Source organism: Cricetulus griseus, chromosome 5 (assembly GCF_003668045.3).
Source record: "Cricetulus griseus strain 17A/GY chromosome 5, alternate assembly CriGri-PICRH-1.0, whole genome shotgun sequence".
Classification (NCBI taxonomy): domain Eukaryota; kingdom Metazoa; phylum Chordata; class Mammalia; order Rodentia; family Cricetidae; genus Cricetulus; species Cricetulus griseus.
Window position 1 is genome coordinate 161,081,584 of NC_048598.1, and position 23,858 is coordinate 161,105,441.

At 39.5% G+C, this 23,858-nt stretch overlaps 1 protein-coding gene across 7 annotated transcripts in view; it reads right to left on the minus strand.

Moving 5' to 3' along the window:
• Window positions 1–23,858, minus strand: part of Dock4 (dedicator of cytokinesis 4) — a 392,331-nt gene that overhangs the window by 218,964 nt on the left and 149,509 nt on the right. For all 7 annotated transcript variants that reach the window (XM_027419722.2, XM_027419723.2, XM_027419721.2 and 4 more), the window contains 3 exons: window positions 5,428–5,511; window positions 3,028–3,068; window positions 816–871 (listed from right to left, as the gene is read on the minus strand). In XM_027419722.2, coding sequence (XP_027275523.1) covers window positions 816–871; window positions 3,028–3,068; window positions 5,428–5,511 — 181 coding nt within the window. The remainder of the gene's footprint in view (window positions 1–815; window positions 872–3,027; window positions 3,069–5,427; window positions 5,512–23,858) is intronic.

A 23,858-nucleotide genomic window follows, 5' to 3' on the forward strand; every position in this document is an offset into this window, starting at 1 on the left:
GAAGAGATTGGCTTTGCTTTTCTTGTTTTTATGGTTTTGAGACAGGGCCTTCCTAGGTGGCCCTGGCTGGCCAGGACCTCACTGTGTAGACCAGGCTATCCTCAGACTCATAGAGACCTGCCTGGTTCTGTTTCCCAAGTGCTGGGATTAAAGGTGAACTACCACATACAGCTTAAGTTTTAATTTTTATTTGTTATTAGTGTGTGTGAGTCTGTGTGTGTGTGTGTGTGTGTGTATGTGTGTGTGTGTGTGTGTGATGTGTGTGAGGCCATGCATGTGCTATGGCACACATGTGGACGTCAGGGGATACTTTTGTGCCATCAGCTCTCTTCTTTGACCTCTGTGGGGCTTCCAGAGATCTAATTCAGGTTGTCAAGTTTACACAGCAAGCACTCTACCTACTGAACATCCCGCTGGCCCAGGCTTCACCTCTCTATAACCAGTGGGAAATTAAGGAGGTTCCCAGGCATTGAGACCACATGGCTGACCATGTTAGGGTCTCTGCCTGGCATGTTTCCCTAAACATCAGGAAAAGAAGATGAACCGGCTTCTCTGTTTAAGATTAAACAAGTTCCACTATTGATGGACAACGAGGGACAATGAGGACTGCCTTACTCTAAGATGGCCCTGCAGCTCAGCACTCAGAAATGGCTTCTTGAGTTGTCTCTATCTGCTGCCTTAGTATCTTGGATCAAACAAGGACCATGGTTTGATCTTCTTTAGTTCATTTTGCAATACAGTTACTAAACCTTTCAATTTGGAGGTAGTCAGCAGCTGTGAGAACCTTTCCAACTATAAATACAATGCACTCTTACCCTTTGTTCTTTACACAGGCATTTTTCAAGTGAACATAGCTGGAAGGAAATATACCCTGGAAGAGAAAACATGAAGGTTACAGTCTAGCTGTCTCTTAAGGTCAGTTGTTCATAAGCAGATATATCTGAAACAGTTAACAACCATGACAATATGAAGAACAGCAAAACACCAGCATACTCTATGGGCTAAAATTCAAAGTGGTTTAAATCAAAATTTTCTAATACCTATTCCAACTTTACATGTTTAGAGATTTTCTAAATATAATTGAAATAAATCAAATCTCACTCGGCAAATACATTCTTTTTGTTTCATTTACTTATTTTTTTGCAATAGAGTCTTTTGCAGTGTAGTCTTATGTAGACTGGAATTTATTACATAGAACAGGCTGGCTTGAAACTTGTGGCAATCCTCCAGCTAGGTTTCCTCAAAGCTGATTTATGGCTATGGGCTACTACTTTGCTCAGCTAAATGAGTTTGTTCTCCATAAATCATAAAATAAAATGCATTCAATAATTCTATATAAAAACTGTAGTTTAAAAAAGGAAAAGAAATACCTCTGATGTTGTTATTTGGCAATTGGTTTATGAGACTTGGTCTCATACTATAGGACAAGCAGCAAGGAATACTCTGTAATCCAGGCTGCCCTCAAACTCAGCAGTCTTTCTACCTTAGTCTCCTATGTGCTGGGGTTACAGACATGTAACATCAGACCAGGCTGAAAATTATGTGACAGTGAATAATTTAAGCTCACAATGGAACTCTATGAGAGAACACTAGTTTGCTGTACAATTCCTGGTATTACCAAACAAATAAGCAAACTAATTTGGGCTGGTTAGATGGCTTAGTATTGAACTCACCTATCTATCTATCTATCTATCTATCTATCTATCTATCTATCTATCTGCAATCTATCTATATATATATTACAGTAATAAATAGTAAGAGATTGTTTTCAAAACTATTTTTATAAGATATGTGTTTATTTCAATAGGACAGAATTAACAAATAAAGCAACCTTAATAAAAAAGAGTTAAAGTCAAAATTTATGACATGAGACAGAAGTGACAGAGAAATCAGTGATTTTTTTCAGAAATGTGCACTAGATGAATAATTAAATATCAAATCTATATTTGCAAGTGCCCTACAGATGTTCAAAATAAAAAAAAACTTTAAATGAAGACTAAAGTATCAAAAATTAAATTTATATGCTCATTTGTCCCTTAGGCTTTCCGTGGGACTGATCTAAAATGATGAAATAAAGTAACTAAACACAGTTGGATGTTCTTGCAGAAGCTATGTTTAAGCAAAGAGACTGGCAAAGGAATTTAGATTGTATTTTGAAAATGAGAAATGATATGATTTCTCCTCACAATTTTAACAAAGCTAGAATTAAACCAAACATATGAATGATGTACATGAATGGATTAGAGGAGCTGCAAAATGGGCCTTTGCTGTATGCCTGACAACCTGAGTTTGATCCCTGGGAAAGGCCAGATAAGGAGCAAACCACCTATGTGCCTTGCTATGTGTGCATGTGCACATACACACCAATAAAATAAAGTAAAAAGAAATGAAGCAGGAAACTATGAAAACAGATTTAAAAGCTTCAGATGATTACAATAAAGCATATAGTAAAGATTACTATAAAAAGTCACACATTATCCAAATGAAAGTCACATTACTTCCTAAGGGTTTAATATAAATATAAGTAATGATGCTCAGGACCTTCCTAGAATGGCGAGAAAGATGAGCACTTACAAGTACTATGTTGGGATGCACCTTACACCTAAGGAACCCTTCACACGACCCTAAAACAAACTTGTTCCTCACCCTGGCACCTTACAAACAATACCACAGGAAATTTAAAGATTAAATATCAGTGTTCAGAATTTCTTTTGGAATATATTTCCCTGCCTGAATTTTAATTTACCTTTCTGGGAAACTAAAACTTCAAAAAGATTTTGTTTATATCTAATAAGCTTAAGTGCTTGCCAGTATAATTTTTGAAGGCTATAGAGAATTATGATTTCAGTATCTTACCTTAACTTTAATCCCAGTTCAAAGGAATTCCCGAAATTATGAAAATCTGTATTACCATTTTTGGAACCTAATTAAGAGCTCAACTCTAATTTCAATTGTATAGCAAAATAACTTATGTAATCATCTTTAATAAAAAATCCTATAATTACAATTAGAAATAACAGTTTTTACCTTGATATTTGGGTTTTTTAAGGCAAATCCTCTGTACCAGCCTGTGAAGAAATAATTATTTCATTTTAATACATAAACCAGGATAATACTTAAAGATAACAAATGATATATCCTTTGATGTTAGAATCTTAATCTTCACATGACTTCACATGCATAAACCGTAGTTCTAGGATTAGGCTAGGTAACAAATCAATTGACCCTAAGTTTAAGCATTTCATTAATACACTGTTTTATTAAATTTATACCAGAAATTTGTATAAATGGAAATAAAGGCTTGGATCAAAAGCACTGGGCTTAACTAAAGAAATTTTCTGCAATTTACTAGCTATTTTTTGTTGTTTTTGTTTTATTTTTGTAATATGGTCGATGTAGGCTAAGATATCCTCAAACTCAGAATCTTCTGTCCTTACTTTCCCAGGTTTGTGACACCAAGCTCAGCCTACTCTTTAATTTTGGGGACATCACTTTACCTCTCTAAGCACCACTTCTCCCCATTTTATTAAGGGCCACAGTATTTCTAAGGGAAGTGCAAGAATCTATCCAGGATTTAATGCCATTCTAAATTCTTCCTCATGAAAAACGCAGATTTGATTTGAAAGTACCAGTGCCTGGCCAGCAGTGATGAAGCAGATGTGTGTACATACATAAGCCCACCATCTATAATAGTGCCTGGCCAGCAGTGATGCAGCAGATGTGTGTACGTACATAAGCCCACCATCTATAATAGTGCCTGGCCAGCAGTGATGCAGCAGATGTGTGTACGTACATAAGCCCACCACCTGTATCAATACCTGGCCAGCAGTGATACAGCAGATGCGTATACATGCATTAGCCCACCATCTGCCACTAGCTCAGCCTCGTGTCCTAAGAGCCATTGACCAAATGAGCTTGTATAATTTCATCGCTGCAATAGCTGATCAGTGTGATTTGCCAGTGTCAATGACCCAGAAGCAGTCTTATAGTACTATTCTTGAGGTGGCATCTCTTTTTGGCCAGTTTAAACAAATGTAGCATATTTTTATAAGTGGAGACACCATTTCTCTTTTTGATAGGAAATTATTTGCTATGTAGAAAGGCTCTATCTAAATTTTTTTGACCAGTTTATTTTTGAAAGAAAATGTTTGCATTGTATATTTGTTTTGGTTCCTCACAATGTTTTCTTAGAAAAATATACAAAAAAAATCCTGTCTATCATCTTAACTGCAGCTCAGGGAAGGAAGCCTGATCTTGAAGTGAGAATGTCTGCATCACAGGGTTTAATATCATGTCACAAGAACAGATCCAACATGAATATCGATTTGTAATATTTATTCTAACAGAATTGAAAATCTCTTGGCAATTTCAGAAGTGCCAGAAAAGCCTTTGTATAATTATTATGTTATGCAGAAAAGGTTTCGTTACTACCTCCCATTAAATACGTATCCTATTTCTATGCAGCAATTTAAGAAGAACTTTATATTTATGCACCAAGGAGAAGAGAGAGAAAGCTTTCAGTAATGACACAGGAAACCTTACTATATTTTTAGATTTCTCAATTACAGTGGACAGAGTAAATATTCCCAAATCATCAGCATTTGAAGCCAGATTCCAGCAAAAGGTAGTATTGTCATTTGTCCAAACACAATTTAACACCATATGAGACTTCATAGGATAGAACATTTTCATGTAATAAATCCCCAAGTCAGGAAGCCTTCTAGGGAGGAAATGGGTATTTTTTATGTACTCATGACATTCTAAAATCTAGTAACTTTGTTAACAAAAAATATAGTCAGATTATCTGAGATCTGTTCAAGGACTATAATTCCAGACCTAGAACAAGAATGGAGGCATCTAAAATAGATTAGATGTTTTTAGTGAATTACCTGATAAATAAATTAACAATATCTACTAACATTTCAAATTCATTGGATAATTTTATTCCAAATTTGGAGAAGAGAGAATACAAAGCTAGAGAGGAGATGGTCATCCCTCCTGGGTTTCTTGCTACTCGGCTTCAGGCGCGCCATCTTTCCAACCTCAACCTCAGATGCACCTTTTTTTTTAGCTTGCCCTTCATTTTTTTTTTTTTTTAATCTCTAGAGTTAGAGCAAAACATTCTAAGCTGAGAGTTAGTCATGACCTCCTACAAAAGGAGCATGTTCCAGTGCTTTCTACACTTCATGAAAGGACTAAAAGGGGACGATAAATGAGGAAAAAGCACAATCAACTTAAAAATAATTCTTAATTGTTTTCCCATAATTGCACATTAAATATGTAAGGAGCAAGTTTTGTCAGAAATAGTGTGCTGTGACTACAAGGAAAGTTTCTGAACTGGACAGACAAATTTTGAAGTGTCCTGCAGAGTCTTGGGGCAAGAATCTTCTTCCTACAACTTCAAGCCATAAGTATGAGGCCACTCACCATCACACTTCTCCAGGATCTGAACAGTATCTCCAATTTCCAGTGACAGGCCATATGGGACAGTGCCTCGAAAACTGGCAATAACTGTAAGAAATGATACAGAAAATAAGAAGACAATTATAGCCAGCGTCACTGTTTACAATTAAACATGAAACTGATGACATTTTATTTTTATGTATTTAAAAAAAATAACTAAGCTCATATACTTTGCTAAAATCTTGGTCAAAAAACACTATGGATATACATTGAAAATATGCAGAATACTCCACAGGTGGCATATAAAATATCAAGACTATTGGCAGCAACATATAAAGGCAATGAGAGTGCTTGTAGGTCCTTGGAAGACCCAGTGTGCTTCAAGCCCTGTTGGGTACACTCCCTCCCTCCCGGTGCCTGGCTGTGGTAATTTATAAACAGATGTTACTAATAAATGAAGAATATATCTTGTACTCAGTAATAAGACTGGTTTGCCTGGATTTTATAGTTAGATCCTATCCCCACCACTGTAAACTTAGAAAGAGGAGGGATTGTGTCTATTTGCTCACTCTCAACCCTAGAGCCACAACAAGTTCACAGAATACATGCCAGAAGTCTTTCTTACAGGAAAATCAATGGTGACAGTTTATTTCTTAATGACTCAGCAAGCCATCATCAGAGCTAAAGATGCAGCCATAACCCCACATTCCTTAGCATTCTCAATGCTTTCAACGGGGGTGGTGGGGTACACCATTAATTATAGATTGACACTTTCGATGCTTTAGATATGTTGGTTTCAGAAACACTGTGCAGAGTAAGGTAGACTAGGATGTACCACCTACAGGAAGACTTGCCTGTAGGTTAGCCATGCAGGCTTCTTAGGGAATGATCATGAGACTGAATCTCAGAGATATAGAAATAAAGGAAACAAATCAAAACACACACACAGAGAAGGTCATCACCGCCCCCCCAAACACACACACACACACACACACACACACACACACACACACACACACAAACCACTGAAGCCAACTTGCAATTTATGTCAGATTGGAAAAATATTTAAAAGGTGAACATTTTAATATTATTTATAATTTCATTTCTGGTAATGAGGTTCAGATTTAACCCAAATCACCAAACTAAGTTTCTGCTACTTTGGGAATATATTTGAAAGCCTGAAGAAACACATGGATATGTAAAAAAAAAAAAAAAAAATCAAAACATACCAAAAAGTTAATGGGCTTTTAGAGATGTCAAGCCCTTTTATGATCTCAAAACAAAATTAACACTAGAAATCAAAATACACAACAGAAAGCACAACCCAAAGTGCCACAAGATAGATGGAAATAACAACATAGGGACAAATTTAGAATATTTTATAACTGTAGACAAATACTAGTTTATGATGTCATTTTCTAACTATAACAAGAAATACCATTTGGCCTCATGTTAATGTTCAAGAAAATATTTGCTTGAAAATTAAGGTTCATGTACCTTGAAAGATGACTTCATATAACTTAGATGCTTTTCATGAGACTGACCACTGAACACACAGTAAATTAATTCTTATTTAGGGAACTCCTAAACAAACCTGTATCCAGGTTAGACTTTCTAGGTTAACCATACTCCTTAGGACAGCCTTCTTTGACATGCATCCTCTCATCCACCTTGCACGCATGATGGCACCAGAACATATCCGTCTCATCATTTATGTTTTCAAGTATTTGGACAACTCATTCTGAAAAGTTCCATGAATATGAGCTTGTGTTGGTTTGAGCTCCTAACTGTCTCTCATTTCAAACAGGCTTAACTTAGCATGTGATCACTGAGATCATGACCGTTACCATAAAATGTTTTGGTCTGAAACAGTGATGTTTATTTTATTATTTATATTTTAAAGGGCTGACATGTCTAAGAGTCAACCTCTGTTACCTGTGAAAATTTATTCCCTCAAAGAAGCTATTCAAGCTGGTTTTCTGGGTTAGAACTACTTTGCCTTGGGGCTGGAGAGATGGCTCAGAGGTTAAGAGCACAGGCTGTTCTGAGGTTCTGAGTTCAATTCCCAGCAACCACATGGTGACTCACAACCATCCATTACAAGATCTGGTGCCCTCTTCTGGTATGCAGATATACATGGAAGCAGAATGTTGTATACATAATAAATAAATAAAATCTTAAAAAAAACCCCTACTTTGCCTCACTTTGTATCTAATCTACAGGGATGAACCTCCCCCCTTCCCCATCACAGTTCCCTGGGAACTACAAGGTAGTATTAATATAAATCTTAGCCTGATTGGCTTTCTCTTTCGTTGGAACCACATGAAGTCAATTCCTTCATCGGAGTTCCTAGAGCACATTGACTGTTGAATGTCTTGGCCAGAAATGGAGTATGACCAAACATGGAATTCATGGATGAAGGAAGAATGAAACCACTGAGAGCTGTTTCTAATGGACTCACACAACTTCAGGGACACCTGCAGTAGCAGCTCACCAGGAAGTAGTCAAGTATAGATCATGTTGAAGAAGAGCACTTTCAGGAGATAGCTCGAGGCATGGCTTTGACCTATGCACTATGAAATAGCAAGTCACTTTCAATTTATGAATATACATTGGTGAGCACCAATCAATGTTTTCACTTAGGCTTCAGATTATGAGAATGTTGAATGAACAAACCACAGGCAAGACAACAGACGATATGTGAACAGGACTGTTTCACCTGTGTTATCAGTAGCACATACTCTGTTACAAACCAAAGTGGACTAGACTAGCTTAGTAAAGCAAAACTCCAAAGGAAACACGAATCGATGAAGACTTGGCTTGCATTTCCATGGAATACTCCTAAAACATGTATTTTTAAATTTTGTTTTGGAAACAAACTTTCAGCTAATCTGCGTGAACTTTCTACAAGTGTTCTTGCAAGAAACAAGTCTATAGTTGAAAATTAACTTTGTCACCAGTTATTGTACAGTAGCTATATCTTTATATAAAACTATACTTTGTATACTTGTTAGCAGCAGTTTTCTTCCCCACTCATTTGAAATTTACTAAACATGGTGACACAATACATCAGCCCCTTGATTTCACTTCTTTTTTCGTCTTCTTATGAACTGAACAGCTACATAACAAATTACAAAGAGTTTGGGGAGCTGGGAATTCAAAGGCTCAGGACTACTGTTCCAGGACTGAGAATACAGTTTGAAATTCTCTGTATGGATAGTAGATATAAATATCTGTAAGAAATGTTTTTAAATACAGCCACGAAATATTTTCTAAGTCAGAGGTAATAAAATGTTAAATAGTGCTACACAATAGGGACTTATTCTCAGGTTCAATGATACCATTTGCTTAGGGTAAAATATTTTCAAGCTTTTAAGATGGGTGTAGAGAAATTGAATCTCAGCGTTCTAGGACTTTTAAAAACACAAACTCAAAGCACTTTATTCAAAAGTTTTATACATCAACCATGTAGCTGCAAATTGTAGATGATAACATACATTCATGGGCACTGTCAAAATAGTATTTGCAATGACTCCAGTTGCCACAATTCAATTCAAGCCCCACAACAGCTGGTCCTTGCCCCGTACAAGCTGATAATCCCAGATGAATAGAAGATAGAGCATAAAAGTATAATGAAAATGCTTTGTCCCTGGTGACACTCTCTAAGACCGAATTTTGTCTTCATCTTCTTGGTCAAAAGATCTGCAACTCATCAACACGTTGTTCTCTGAAAGGTCACTTATTAGCTGACTACTTGCAACACAGAACATGATGCTACTGTCTCAGGTTCTGATGTCATTTTACATTCTACTTAGTACCAAAATGAAACTCATGCTGCTTTGTTTCTCAACAAAACAAACACATGCCTGTTGTGGAATAGTTGTTTAACTATGCAAAGATGTGTTGCATTTGTTTAATTATGTAAAGATGTGCTGCTGTTTCACCTTTCGTGACTAAGACACCTGATTGGTCCAATAAAAAGCTGAACAGCCAATAGTGAGGGAGGAGGTATTTATGGAACTTCAGGGCACAGAAGACTAAGTAGGAGCAACTTAGGCTTGGGAATGAAAGAAAAAGATGCCAGTACCCAGCCAGACATGGAGGAAGCAGTAAAGTAGGACACACAGATTGAAAGCAAGGTAAAAAGCCCCAAGGCAAAATGTAGATGAGTAGAAAAATAAATTAAGTTAAAAGAGCTAGTGGGGCAAGTCTAAGTTAGGGCAGAGCATTCATAATTAATAAGTCTCCATGTCTTTATTTGGGAGCTTGGTGGTGAAATTCCCACTACACGTAGCCTCAAAATTAAATACCCAACTTTAAGTGAGAAGACTGTAAAATTTTCAATCCTGTCTCAGAAGCACTGTAGTCCCAGAAGATGGGGTGAAGGAGGCACTATCTAGACATTCTAGAACTCTGCAGACTATACTGAAAACTGGCCTTTCCCTCACTGAACATCTGCCTCTGTTTTGTCATGAATATATCTGCATATAGGTTTCTATTATGTATGGGGAATCCTAAGGGGGCCCCCAAAAGGGGAGGAAGTGGTAGACTGCTTGAGGAACTTAGATGCGAGCTGGGGAAGGGAAGCAGAAGGGAGAAGAGCATAAAGAGGACCTGAATTCCTTCCTTCTTTATGAAACGGTGAAGCGTGAAAAGCGAAGAGGTGTCACCTCCTTGGCACATCCATGAATTCCTGGAGGAAACCTGTTGTCTCAAGTGAGCTCCTGTTTCCCTAAGTTTCTGGGGCAGGACTTGCTAGACAATAGAATGGGACTCAATGGAGATGTGTATTGGCAGAACTGTCCTTCTATTTTATTCTATTTTTTCCTCCACAAGATGAAATCAGAAACACAGCTGTTAACCTGAAGTGTCAATTTAACACCTAGAGTCATCTGAGAGTAACTGCCTGCAGTTACTAGTCTGTGGGCATATCTGTGTGGGATTCTCTTGATTATTAATTGGTTCAGGAAAGGTTCAGGAAAGGAAATTATTAATTGGCACAATCCTAGGCAAATGATTCTGGGCTGTGTAAGAAAGCTACCTAACTATGAGCCCGAGAGCAAGCCAGTAAACATCATCCCTTGTCTCTAGTCTAGGGTCCTGTTTTGAGTTTCTGCCCTGACTTCACTCAGGGGTGGATTGTGAACTGGATGTATAAGATGAAATAAAACTTTTTCTCCCCTCAGTTGCTTTTGGTCAGTGTTTTATCACAGCAACAGATTGAAACTAAAACAGATATCATTACTAACATGAAGGGACTTGCAGCTGGCTATCAGTGTGACAGCATGACTATAGAGGCAGATGGTTCACAAAGGTGGGAAGAAAATTACAGGAAATGTAGAAAGAGGTGGAGTGTTATTTTTTGGACATTTTTGATGCTTAAATGAGTGGCAGGAACAATGGATAAATGCTGTGTTCTAACTTCCATCCTCAGGCCTGCCCCATGTTTGCAGCCTTCTTCCTGCCATTGGAATTCACTGGGATCTTCACATCTTGCAGGAAGGCCTGAGAAATACAGACATCCATATACTACCAAATAGGATCCTCTTCTTATGCCCCAATTTCTAAGGTCAACCTTCATAACATTGCGCTATATTCTACATTCAGTGACCTTGAAACAACAGAAATGGACTGAATAATGCTTACTTCTGACATTCCACAAGTGGCACACGATCCTTGGGCTGTGATGAGGCTAGTTGTACCGTGGCTTTCAGTGCATCCTGTTTATGTCACCAGGCTCAGAACACAAGGCAATGGAAACTGGTTTCGAGCACTGTCATGGCCACTAGGAAGATCTGTCTAACTAGGCATGGAATTCTCTTATGGCTAGGGGTACCTCGACACATGGTCCTGGGCTGCTTGCTGGCCCCTTCTTGGACAGCCTCAGGCAGATGCTTCCTCAAGTTAGGTGTCCTTGCCACAGCAGCTCCCTTCCAATGCCACATCTTTGAACTGTAATTTGTCACAACTCTCAAGGGCCATCCCAGCTCAGGTGGTAGACTGTCACAGGGTCTGCGCTGCAAGTTCATGTTTCTGCACAGGCTGCTCGCTTCCATTCCTTTTCCACAGGGTGAACCCTTAGAATCCCCCATGATAACTGCCCCAGAACCATCACCTTAAGGATTCATCCTGATTTGATTTCAGAGACTGGAAAAGAGAACCAGAAACAGGAAAAGGCGGGGGGGGGGGGGTGGATACTGAAGTAACCTGGAGGGAATGACTAAAAGTTATTTGATGGCACTTCCACTGTGGGGAAGAAATCAACTTGCTGTATTCCCCACAGGGTTCTAGCACATTTACCATGTGTTCATGCTACAGATGTAGGGGCAGTCTCCCGGGTGGCTCAGGAACAAGTTAAGGTCACAAGAGAAACTTTAATTTCTGTAGCTATTAATTGGTACTTTTAGAAAACAACTCCAAATAACAATAAATAAATAAGCAACCAAACAAATACATAAATAAATAGGTTATGGTTTGGGCCCACTGACAACCATGCAGAGCATCTTAGAAGATAGTCTAAGCAATTATCTCAAAAGTATCCTAGCACACTGGAAAGGGGCAAGACTGTAAACAGAGAACAGGAGACCTGGAACTCAACTTCACTACATAGGAACCATGGGGTCCGAAGTCCCACCATCACTCCTTCATGCCACCACCTGCATGGCCAGCATCAGACAGATGCCCTGAGAGTCCAGCAGACATATGAAGACTCGGCATGGGAGCCTGGGAGTATATATGTGGATTTTTTCCCACTAGAATTGTTAGCAAGAAATTTGGATACTGGATCTGAATCCAAATGCTGAAATAAGGCTTCTACTTAACAGAAGACAGTGAAAAACTTTCTTCCTTGATATTTTAGCTTCTTGGAGATCATCATTAGCAAGTTATGTTTCAATGCTGATTTTAGCCACTTGAAAGGTAAAACAGACTAAAAGGTAAAGAACAACCACCACAAAAAAAACAAACGTTGCCTCAGGAATGTGCTTTGGAAAACAATGCGTTAACGGACATTTTCCTAACTCTAAGATAGAGACATGTCCAAGCATTGGGCTTTCCATATTCATTCCATGGCAACAGTGTATTATTTGTCCAGTGGAAAAGAAAGTCTTCATGACACAAAGCAGATGGAAGTTCCAGAAAATGATAATTGCTTTTCACTTCGTTCATGTGAAACTTTTATTCATAAACAAGATACCATTTTCCCATTGGATATATTAAAGCCAATGCCAAGTACTTGGCAAATACACTTAGAAAGAGAGAGGAGAGAGAGAGAGAGAGAGAGAGAGAGAGAGAGAGAGAGAGAGAGAGAGAGAGAGAGAGAGAAAGGAAAGAAGGAAGGAAGGAATGAAAGAAGGAAGGAAGGAAGGAAGGAAGGGAGAGAAAGGAAGAAAGAAAAGAAGCAGTTGTTTTTCTCCAAGGTTAGATGGTGAATATTTAGAGAATATTATATAGAGGAATTCTTTGAAATGCAGCTAATTGATCACCAACTTCCTTGGCTTCATTTTAAGTTTTTGGTTTGTTTTTGCAACAGTGAAATAAACAAAAAGATCCATTACATGCTTTCCTGTCCCCCTTTTCCTGATCTCTGTCCTCAAGTATTAGACTCTCAAAGAAAAAATACATACAGAACAAAGTATCAGCTTTCTGGGGTACAAGCAGAGGCACAGCTCCCCATGCCTCACTCAGCATCCCAGTGAGTTCTCATGGAGTCTTATGGGCCTCACCTCAGGCCAAAACAGAGTCTTAGTTTTGATGTTGAAAAGACTTCCAGGACTGGACATTTTATAAAGTGGGGTTGGTGATTTTATTAAAGATATTTTAATAAGGGCTCAAACATGATCACTAGGAGAAAAAGAAACATTCAGAAGAAAGTAAGTACTCTCAAGTATGCATACGGACTCCTGGTGAGTTCTGGCTCCTGAAGGGAGAGTACAACTCATTGTTTTATTTTTATTTACAATAACCATATGTAGAATTTTGGTGGAGTTTGAAGTTAACTGCCTTAGCACTGGATGGTTCCAGAGGGGCATTAGACAGGGTTGCAACTGATAAAGTAACAGTCTGGCCCACGGGGCTATTGGGATTTAGGCTTTCTTTATCATAAACAGCTTTGTTGAAGGTGCTCAGGTGATGTCTCTGGGAGAGGAATGAATTGCTGTTTTAACATATTTGTGTATAAAAGGAATACTGATTCTGTCAGTGGTCTTTATAGTAAATGCATTGATTGTGATGGAATTCTGACTTCTTGGATGGTGAGAGGCTTTAATAAAAATCAGAATCCCTTCCCTGTTCAGTTCCTGTAAGTTCCCCATGTTTTCATCCTGCCTCAGGAGCACTGAAGAGACTACCTGAGCAAAAATCATAACTGTATCCCTTCCCTGCATGCAGACTTGACTCAGAACCAAATGCAGAATGCTCCTGCTTGCTCCTCCTTGTTCTCCCTAGCCTAATATACAGACCTATCCTGTCTAGAGCAGCTATTATCCTCACACAACTAAGCATTCACTTTTCTAATGTGCCTCCAAACAGAGTTTTCTCCCCCTGTCTGAATGGTGACTTCCATTCCTAATGCTGACTTCTCAGGAGGAGAGCATGAATGCCATCACATAGTACATAAAACACATTAATATTCCATCTGAAGACAGCATGCCAAAGGAGGAACAATGTCCCATTCTCTCTCAACTCCTGGTCACTGTGTCTGTGTGTGCTTTCTAACCCATCCCTCTTGCCATGCCCTTTGAGCAGTCACATGGAGCTGCTTCCTACCTCTGCAAAAGTCCTATTGCTTTCCTCATTTAGGATCTAGGATTCCAAGTCAACCAGGGCATTCTCTTGAATGAGCCCTCTCCACACACATTACATTACTCTCACTATGCACTACAATCTCAGTTTTGAGTTCTTTCATGCCCCCAACACCTAGGACAATGCCTGACACCCAATAGGTCTTCAATAAATGTCAGATGAAGAAAGAACAAAATTACCAAGTCTTGCAGCTTAGTCCTGTCTCATATCAATATGAATGGTCCTCCACAATGGGGGAGACAACGCTCTGCACCAGATTTGTCAAATCTGTAAGTCATGAGAAAGACAAATGGTAGCTCAGAGCAGCACCACTCTTTTGCTGCTCAGATTTTTGTCATTTAGTCATTTGGTTTGTTCCTTCCCTTGCCCATTTAAACTATTGTTAGGAAACCAGATCTACAAAGATGATAACACCAGCTAACAATCTAAGCAACAGAGGAGAGGCTACCTTAAATGCCCTCCCCTGATAATGAGATTGATGACTGACTTATATGCCATCCTATAGCCTTCATCCAGCAGCTGGTAGAAGTAGAAGCAGACACCCACAACTAATCACTGAACTGAACTGGAATCCAGTTGCAGAGAAGGACGAGTGATGAGCAAAGGGATCCAGACCAGGCTGGTCTGGTGAAACCCACAGAAACAGCTGACCTGAACAACGGGGAGCTCTTGGTCCCCAGACTGATAGCTGGAATACCAGCATGGGACTGATCCAGACCCCAGGAACGTGGGTTTCAGTGAGGAGACCTCAGAAATCTCCAGGACTTCCTGTAGTAGTTCAGTACTTATCCCTAGCATAGGTGTGGACTTTGGGAGCCCATTCCACATAAAGGGATACTCCCTGAGCCAAGACACACAGGGGTGGGCCTAGGCCCTATCCCAAAGGACATGATAGACTCTGATGACACCCTATGGAAGGCCTCACCCTCCCTGGGGAGCAATAGGGATATGTGATAGGTAGGGTTTTAGTTGGGGGAGGGGAGGGAAGAGGGGAGGGAGGGGAACTGGAATTGACATGTAAAACAATCTTGTTTCTAATTCAAATAAAAAATCTGCAAAAACAAAAAAGAAAAGAAACGAAACTAATTCATCATTTCTCGTCTCTGTAGGAGTCTTGATACCCCCAAACTCAATGTATTTTCAGGGCTGGAACTAGTACTTTATCAAGAAGGGCACACAGAAATGAGGAGCAATTAATTGTTCAGTATATCCTTCCAGGTAACTGGAGGCTGGATCCAGCCCATCAAATAGCATTGTCAAGTGTGACTCCTCTATTAGAAAGCATCTCGAACCATGGTTCCCACAAGTTCTGAGATCTATTAGAAGTGGGTACTGTTACTAACAAACTAATCCCGTTTATAGTTTTTCCCTTGCAAAGATCCCTTGAAAAGGTATCCTATGGAGACTCACTATGAGAATATGCAAATATACCCTTTCTCATCAAATTTCACAGGCTGCTGTAATAGCTCTTGCTTCCAACCATAGCCATTTCCAATTCTGATTTCGCACACACAGGGTTATTCTGACACAGCTGGACTGTTTTACTTGGAAGCAAAAATTGCAATGGGTCCTTTTAAAAGTAAGTAGAATAGATTGAGTTTTACCCTTTATTTTTTTAAATAAAAAGCACAAATTAACAATACTACCATAGGTACCATCATTCTTCAGATGACCTATTCAATGTGTATACAATTTCATTTGTATTAGAAAATGAAAAATATCCAATTCATTTCAGAAAGTTAATGAAAGAATAACTTAAAAACAATCTAAGGCTGAGGAGAGAGTTCATTTGGAGAAGTGCCTGCCACAGAAGAATTACAAACTGTGTTCAGTTCTCAGCAGCCACACAGAGAAGACAGATACAGGGTATGCACTATAATCCCAGTGGGAGGGACACACATGCATGGATTCCCTGGACTTCCTAGCCAGCAGGCAAGCCTAATCAGGGATCTTCAGGTCAGCAGAGGACACTACCTCAAAACCCAAAGATGGATGGCTCCTCAGGATCAATAAAGTTCTGGACTCCACATGTCCAGACATGAATATGTTTCCACAAATGTTTAACTATGAGCATGTACCCATACATGCATTCACAAACACATACAAAGATTTTATTCCAGTTATCACTGCACAACATGAATTCATTAGACACTACTTCCTTAAACACATCATCTGAGGATGTGTTTGGCAAAAGACAGCTAATATTTTCAAGAAAAACTGGATGGGTATCATCATCAACCACAACCATCCTCAGTGTAAACTGACCTTGTCTGTCTCTGCCACCATTAGTGATTAAAGATAGGATTTTACTAAAGACATACATTTCTTCTAGTTCTTGGCAATAGCCTCACAGTCCTTTTGACATTAGTGTTTGCCTTCAACAAAGACCTTATGCCTTAATGGCGACTATAGCAAAAGCTGTAAACTGCTGCATACACTATTAGAACTGATTGCTAAAAGTCCTTAAGATATTGAATAAAGCTACAGTGAGTCCCACCTTAGAATAGATCTGTTATTTAGAGTTTTTTTTTTTTTTTTTGAAGTATCTTACTTGAAAACCGTGGCTTTCAAACTGTTTCACTAGAAGTTACTTAATTATAAGTAGCTCAAGTGCAATGATGATGAGAGGAGTTGGTGTTTTGCAGCAGGAGAGTGACCACATGGAATGTGTCCTCCAAGTGGAGAAGGAATTGGACAGGCTAGCTCTAACTTCTCCCCATCACGGTGCCTCATCCATTTCTCAGCAAAGGCTGACATACCTCAGCTTTGCTGCCTGCACTGCTTAGAGACACCGAAACAGATGTCTGTGAATGTGTCTTGTTCTTCCCTATCATGTCCGTCTCTCCAAAAGGAACACAGTTGTACCAGGAGCACTGATCCTTTTCCACTCCACCACAGCCTCACTCTGCAGGATTTTCACAGTAGCCACCTGACAAAGGGGGCTGAGGGAATGTACCTTTGGATCTTTGGGGATCTTGAGCCAGCTGGGACCACTCTGTAAACGTGCAATTTCAAGACTAGAAAGGCCACACTGTACATGTGATACTTGCAAACCTGGTATTTACCTGACTTACATTATCCAGGAGATTAATAGAATTCTGTTATTTCCATGTAATAAGTTCTCTACAAAACCTTTCCTCTTCCTTTCATTTACTATTATTTAAATGAAAAGGTATTAAAGAAGGAAATGTTGCCAGTTCATCTTAAGACTTTAATGACAAATTGAGGCAAAACTCACGAATTTGTAATATCTAAATAAGAGCACTAGAATAAAAAGGAACATTACCAACTCAGCAATCATCAATTATAAATGAACTTTTAAATCCTTCCTCGGGGTTTTTAGAGGACACTAAGTTCCCCTGGGATCCTGCTCTCTGTTCTTCCCCTCCTCCAACTGCATAAGCCAACGAAGCTGGGGCTTCACAAGCCCTTTTCTCACTGTACATCCCAGCTAACTATTGCAGTCTGGGGTATCAGCTTTCTCAAGAGCTGGACTATTTAAAAGAGACTTGTTAAAATTACCGCAAAGCCCCAATTCCCCTTGGCCCCTCCCCATTGGTATAAAAAAATAACACCTATAAATATTTATCCTTTGTTCTCTTTTATGAAGCCAATTAGATAAGTTTTGCAGATATCTTCAAAAACAGACAACAGGGCTGGTGTTAGGGCCGAAAACAGTCGCTCATTTCACAATATGTTAATTAGGAACAATCCATCTACTGCAGTTCTTTGGTTCAGGAGACAATCTGCATTTGTTTTTATTTTTCTGACCATCAATTGAGGTAACTTCCTCTCTCTGTGAACTGAATTTGACAGTGTGAAAACCTTTGGGGCTTTATGCACAACATGAGAACTTGCTTTATTCTAATTAGTGAGGACAAGTGGTCAAATATTAACAGGATTTTGGAAACTTAAGACAATTTAGATTTTTTAGAATATGAATTTCCCCAAACAGATCCATGTACAAACTGTAAAATGAAGCTGGGATGTATTCATGTGCAGTGTATGGGATTTCATCTACAGGTATTTCCCTTCACAAAAGAAAAGCCAGCTTGAACTTGCAAGCATGGCTGAAGGTCAGGGACGTAAGACATGACGATATGAATAACATGACTTGTCTGAAAGAAAATCTGCATCAATAATTATAGCTCAAAGTAAGTTATAGCCTCCAGCATCAGTTAAATGTTTGTTAGGCTTTATAAAACACTAATAGCTTAATAGAGAAATTCATAGTTTCACTATTGATAACACAGGTTAATATAGCAAGCTCTAAAGATTAAAATTAATCTCTCTCTAGATAATGGATATATCAGGTATTTCTAAATATAAGTGAATGAATCTAAACAGTCAGTAGGAGCTATCAAAATTTCAAAAGGAAGACCTTTAAAATTCTGGCATTATCATTTGCTTGTAAAATATAAATAATATGAAAAACTATAAATATGAATTAATGATGAGGTGCTTCTTTTTTATTTAATATTTATTTGTGCGTGTGTGTGCGCACATACAATAGCATGCATAAGCAAGTCAGAGGACAACTTTTAGAAGTAGTTTCCTTCCACCCCAGTTCCAGGAGTTGAACTCACATCAGGATTTTGCAGCAAGCACTTTGACCTGCCAAGCCATCTCCATGGTCCACACGTCCTTCTTCTTTAAAATTCATCAAAATTTAAGCTCTTTCTAGTACACTGAGTAACTGTTCATTTAAAAAATCTGTTCCATGAACCTATAACAACAAGTTGGCCTACTGTAGAATGCAGCTTTTAAAATGTAGCATGTGTTCTGCATTCTCTTTAAACCATAGACAGCAGCAAGGCCATTCAGTTTATTTAGCTAAGTGATAAACCAGAATTATGTCGCCTTATGCAGGAAACTCCAATTTCAAGTTGGAGTTGCAGAGATAAAAATACCAAACATTGTAGGGAAAGACTTTACTAGGCTGTATTGGTTATGTCTCAAACCTGGGACAATGGCTAACTGAGGAGCCTATTTAACACATCAAAGCTGACCTAGCTGCCAAGTTCTACCAGCATCCCTCAGTCCCTACCTCTTACAGGGTATGGCTGACATACCACAGCTCCCATCATAAACTTCTCCAGCAAGGGACTGGGCTGCCCTTCCCTGTATAATCCAGCCATTTTGGCTATGCTAGTCCTTTTTTATCCTTTTACTCTTTACTCTCCTGACTCTTGGTTCCCTGGTCTCCAGGCTCCTCTCCCTCCTCCTCTCCCTATCCTCTACCTCCTCCTCACATGGCTTGGCTCAGGGTCATGATCACTCTGGGCTCTTCCTTTGGCTATGCTCCCTCTCTCATATATCTACAATAAATCTCCTCCACCATACCTAGGAGCAGTCATGTCTTTCTTTTTTATTTCTCTTTGTTTCATTCAGTATCTGAAGCTCTTTCTAGAAGTAATGAGTCTTCTCATTATCTCCTACCCCACACTACCTCCACTCCTGACAAACACAGGAAACAAATAGGACACACTGACTAAGAGCTCATCACAAAACTTAGATTAGAAGCTAACAGTTTTCTTTCTTTGCCATGAGATTGAACATTCTCTATTTCCTGAAGCCAGCCCAGAAATAGACTGTTGCCAGCTTTCCAAAGACCATGTGTCTAGTAACATAGGTCCCGCTCCTCCATGTATCTCAGCCTTGAAGGTCCAAGGTGAACAAAATCAGCCCCACTGTATCCATTCATTGTTGCAGGTCCTTTTGTTCACTACAGTAAAGCAACACAACCATCTGGGAGGGAGCCCCTTGTGCATCCATCTGTTCAGCAGTTTCACACTTGACAGACCCCTAAAAAGCAAATTCCCAATTTTGCATGTTTTAGGCAATGGGCAAAGATCAATCATTTCTTGAAGACTAATCTGGCTTCACCCCAAAAAGTGTAAGATGTCCCACAAGTGAAAGACATTTAAAGGTCTGGCTTCTTCGAGGCACAATGACTTGACTTTCTGTCATGGAAACATGCTATAAAAAAAGAAAAACAGTAAGTAGTATCCTAAGTATCATTAGTGATTTCTCCTTAAACTTTCTAATTCCCCAAGTATCTGTACTTTATTTAAGTGGAAAAGTGGTAAGAACATTATCTCCACACATTCTTGAGGCTTTAGGATCTCTGTAAGGCATACTTCTAATACATCAGAACTGTCTTATCTAATCCAAAAGAACATCTGTCCCTCTGTAGTCCCAGTGCCCTCTCCGTTCCACACATCCTGGATAAAGTTCAACATCGGATATAAGGGAGTAGATTGCTAGTCCACATCTGCTTCTGCAGCTGGGCAGTGTATCTACATTTCATCATTTCTATTTCTCTCTGCCAGTGACTTCCTGGGCCTCTATGGACACAGCAGCATTGTTTTAGGGGACAGCAAAACACAGGAGACAATCTAAACAGGCTTGTCCACTTCCCAGTAGAGAGTTGTAAAAGTGAAGGCTTTCATTAGCAAGACTGTGGGGACATGCATTTTGTTAAATGCTAAGGCTGCCTGCTAATATAAGAATGAGAAGCTGAAGAAGAGTTTTATTATACACAATTGAGCTTGAAAGACACAGAACAATGCTAGGTGCAATGCTAGGGTGAAAAGCTCCTTCAGGGTAGACAGAAGAAAGGCGGGAGGGTAAGAAGAAGGAGAGGGAGATAAAAGAGGATAATGAGATAGAGGCAGGAGGAGACAGAGAAAGAGGTATGCCATAGAGTTGTATGTAATGTGGGGCCTGCTTCATGTCCCACTGGGTCAAGTTCTAGCAATGGGATCAGAGGCTGAGAGACATCTAGGGTCTAGAAATTTCACACCAAAGAGGCATGTGTTCTGCTTTGCTGTACTCTGAGAGGTGCTGCAAGGATCGCTATCTCAAAATGGAGTAAAAAGGGCCTGGTATGTTTTGTCAGTTGAGTCTCCTCCCTACAAACGCTCTCTTCTTGAGAAGAGAGTAGGAGGAGTCTGCACACAGAACCGCATCCCACTGCAGCCCTGGCTGGGAAGGATGGAGAATGCAGCTGGGTTCTCGAGTGTTGACTACCCCAACTATTGTGTAGTGGAAGGTCACATGAAAAAGAAAGACGGCTGTAACAATAGCCACATCAGAAAAATACACAGTGGCCAAGGCTGATACTCACAGTCAATTACAGCTCTTCTCTTCTAAATTATTATGTTCTATAAATCAACCCTCTGGATTTAAACATTAAAAAAGAAAAAACTGCTACCAATGTGTATCATGAGGTCTAATACACAAACTTCAGCTAAGCTCTTGCTTGTCTGAATCTTACTAGCTAGTTAGTCCTAGACAAAACAGGGAGTCAGAGACATAAAACAGTTCATGTATTTGTGTGTGTGTGTGTGTGTGTGTGTGTGTGTGTGTGTGTGTGTGTGTGAGAGAGAGAGAGAGAGAGAGAGAGAGAGAGAGAGAGAGAGAGAAGGTATTTGTCCTGAAAGGGCCTATTCCTATGTGAAGAAAGGTATAGGTGTAAATAAAAAAACTAAGTAAAAATTAATACCTCTTTATCCTTTGACTAATCTGACAAAGAAAGTAGTGAGTGCATGGTGTTCTACACAGCTCTTGCTGAGCAGAATAAACACTCCCAGAGCTCTGTGCACAGCAAAGAAATGCAAAACTGGGCCCCTCATTTCTGCAATGACCCCACTACTCACTCTGCTAGCTAGCATTTCTTATCTTTCAAGGGTTTCCCAGTATATTTGCTCAGAAAATTCCAAGAAATTCTCATTTGTCAAACTGATACACAAAATGGGCCTGCCTACAGGTGTCTTCAGAATCCTTCTGCTCCCTTCTCCCACATAAGTAAGGCTCCGGTCCTCAGTGAGATATGGTGCCAGACTATGAAAGGCAACATCATACTAAAGGGATACATACTAAATGCTATTTTTAAAATAAAATACATATTTGCACAGGGCAGCTGTGGCACACAACTTTAATCCCAGCATTCAGTAGGCAGAAGCAAGTGGACCTCTTTGAGTGCAAGATCAGCCTGGTCTACAGAATGAGTTCCAGGACAGCTGAGCTACATAGAAAAAAACCCTGTCTTGAAAAATAAAAAACAAACAAACAAACAAACCACAAAACACCATATTTGCTATGACTACTGTTCAATTATAATCGGCTAAAGACCACAGGCTTCAGCTGGAACACACTTGACTTGCTACTATTTTGTGTTATGATGGTGTGATAAGCACTCACAACTAAGTTCACCTTTCCCTCTTTACATACATTTCTTCTATTTCCTGGCCGCCCAGGAGATATGATGAATATACTTAACACATTAGAGTTACTCATCCAATAAATAAGTCTTAAGCACCTGCCACAGACCTAGTAACTCTCAAATTAAGTACATAGTACTTAGTACATAGTACTAAACACTACTGTGTGTATATTCTGAGCCAGGAGCACCCACAAAGGTACTGCTCTTGTGCTCACAGTGACTCCACATGGCCAATTATCTGTATTTTACATATGAGGAAGCCTGGGCCCAGACAAAGCATTTTACCTAAGGAACAAAGCTGGAAAGTAGCCTACAGGAAGCTTCAAACCCCACTTAGCTGACAGATGTCCCAGTAATTACTACTCCATGACAGGCGAACAAGCGCCAGGAAAGAGAGGAAGAACATAGTATACAGCCTCTGCACAAGTGGGTTCACATACCATCCTGTATCTCATAAACTATGTGACTCCAAGCAGCTATCTGCCTGGCTGTGCCTTAGTTTGCTTCAACTCTGAGACAGACGCCAAAGTAGTTATTTGTCTTGGAGGGCAATGTGGAGATATAAATGGGATACCATGGAGGTTATGGAAAATGTTGAGTGAAGTGACTTGCACCTTAGGCAGTTGTCATTATCCTAGTATAATAAACAGAAGGGAGCTCTCCAACACAAATACTAATTGCCCTGACTTGATAATCATACATTGTATATGTGTATTAAATTATCACACTGAATTCCATAAATATGTAGCCACCATGCATTAACTAAAAGGACAAAAGAAATATTTCCCAATGAAATCCCTTTTTCATCAATTTCCATTCTGTCATCTATTGATGCAATTCCCTGCCCAGCACCTGAGACTTCAGGTCTGCAAGAAATCTGAGTACACAGAATAGTTTCATGGACAGATTTGGATAGTTGCTCCATCAAGCCAAGGAAACACTTCTGAGCTACATCACCAAAGTCAGAACATAGACCCGGTGATGAGTTAATGTAGAGAGCTTCCATGCAGGCTTGTCTTCCCCCCTAGGGTTCAGTGTTTATTCCAATTCCAGTTGCAGAGAGTAGCCAAGGAAACCAGGCTGGTGGCAGGACAAACCATCTATTTCTGCCCAAAGCCTTTGGAAGCCAACACAAGGTTAGATGACATCATGCCTCTGGGTAGAGACTAAAGGGTTGAGGTCATTATCCTGTCTCCTATGCTTCAAATCAGTAGTAATGGAGGGTTGTTTACTTGAACTTTGTCTTGGAGCCAATCACACCCATACCATTGACAGAAAGGTAGGCATTCTGTATTCCACTGCCTCAGTGTTGGCACTACATACCATGTGCAGCATTTCTACAACTTGAAAATACAAAAAGAAAATAATCCTCAAACGATCATGTCATGGTAAAACATCTGATTGAGTCATGACACATCCAGAGGAA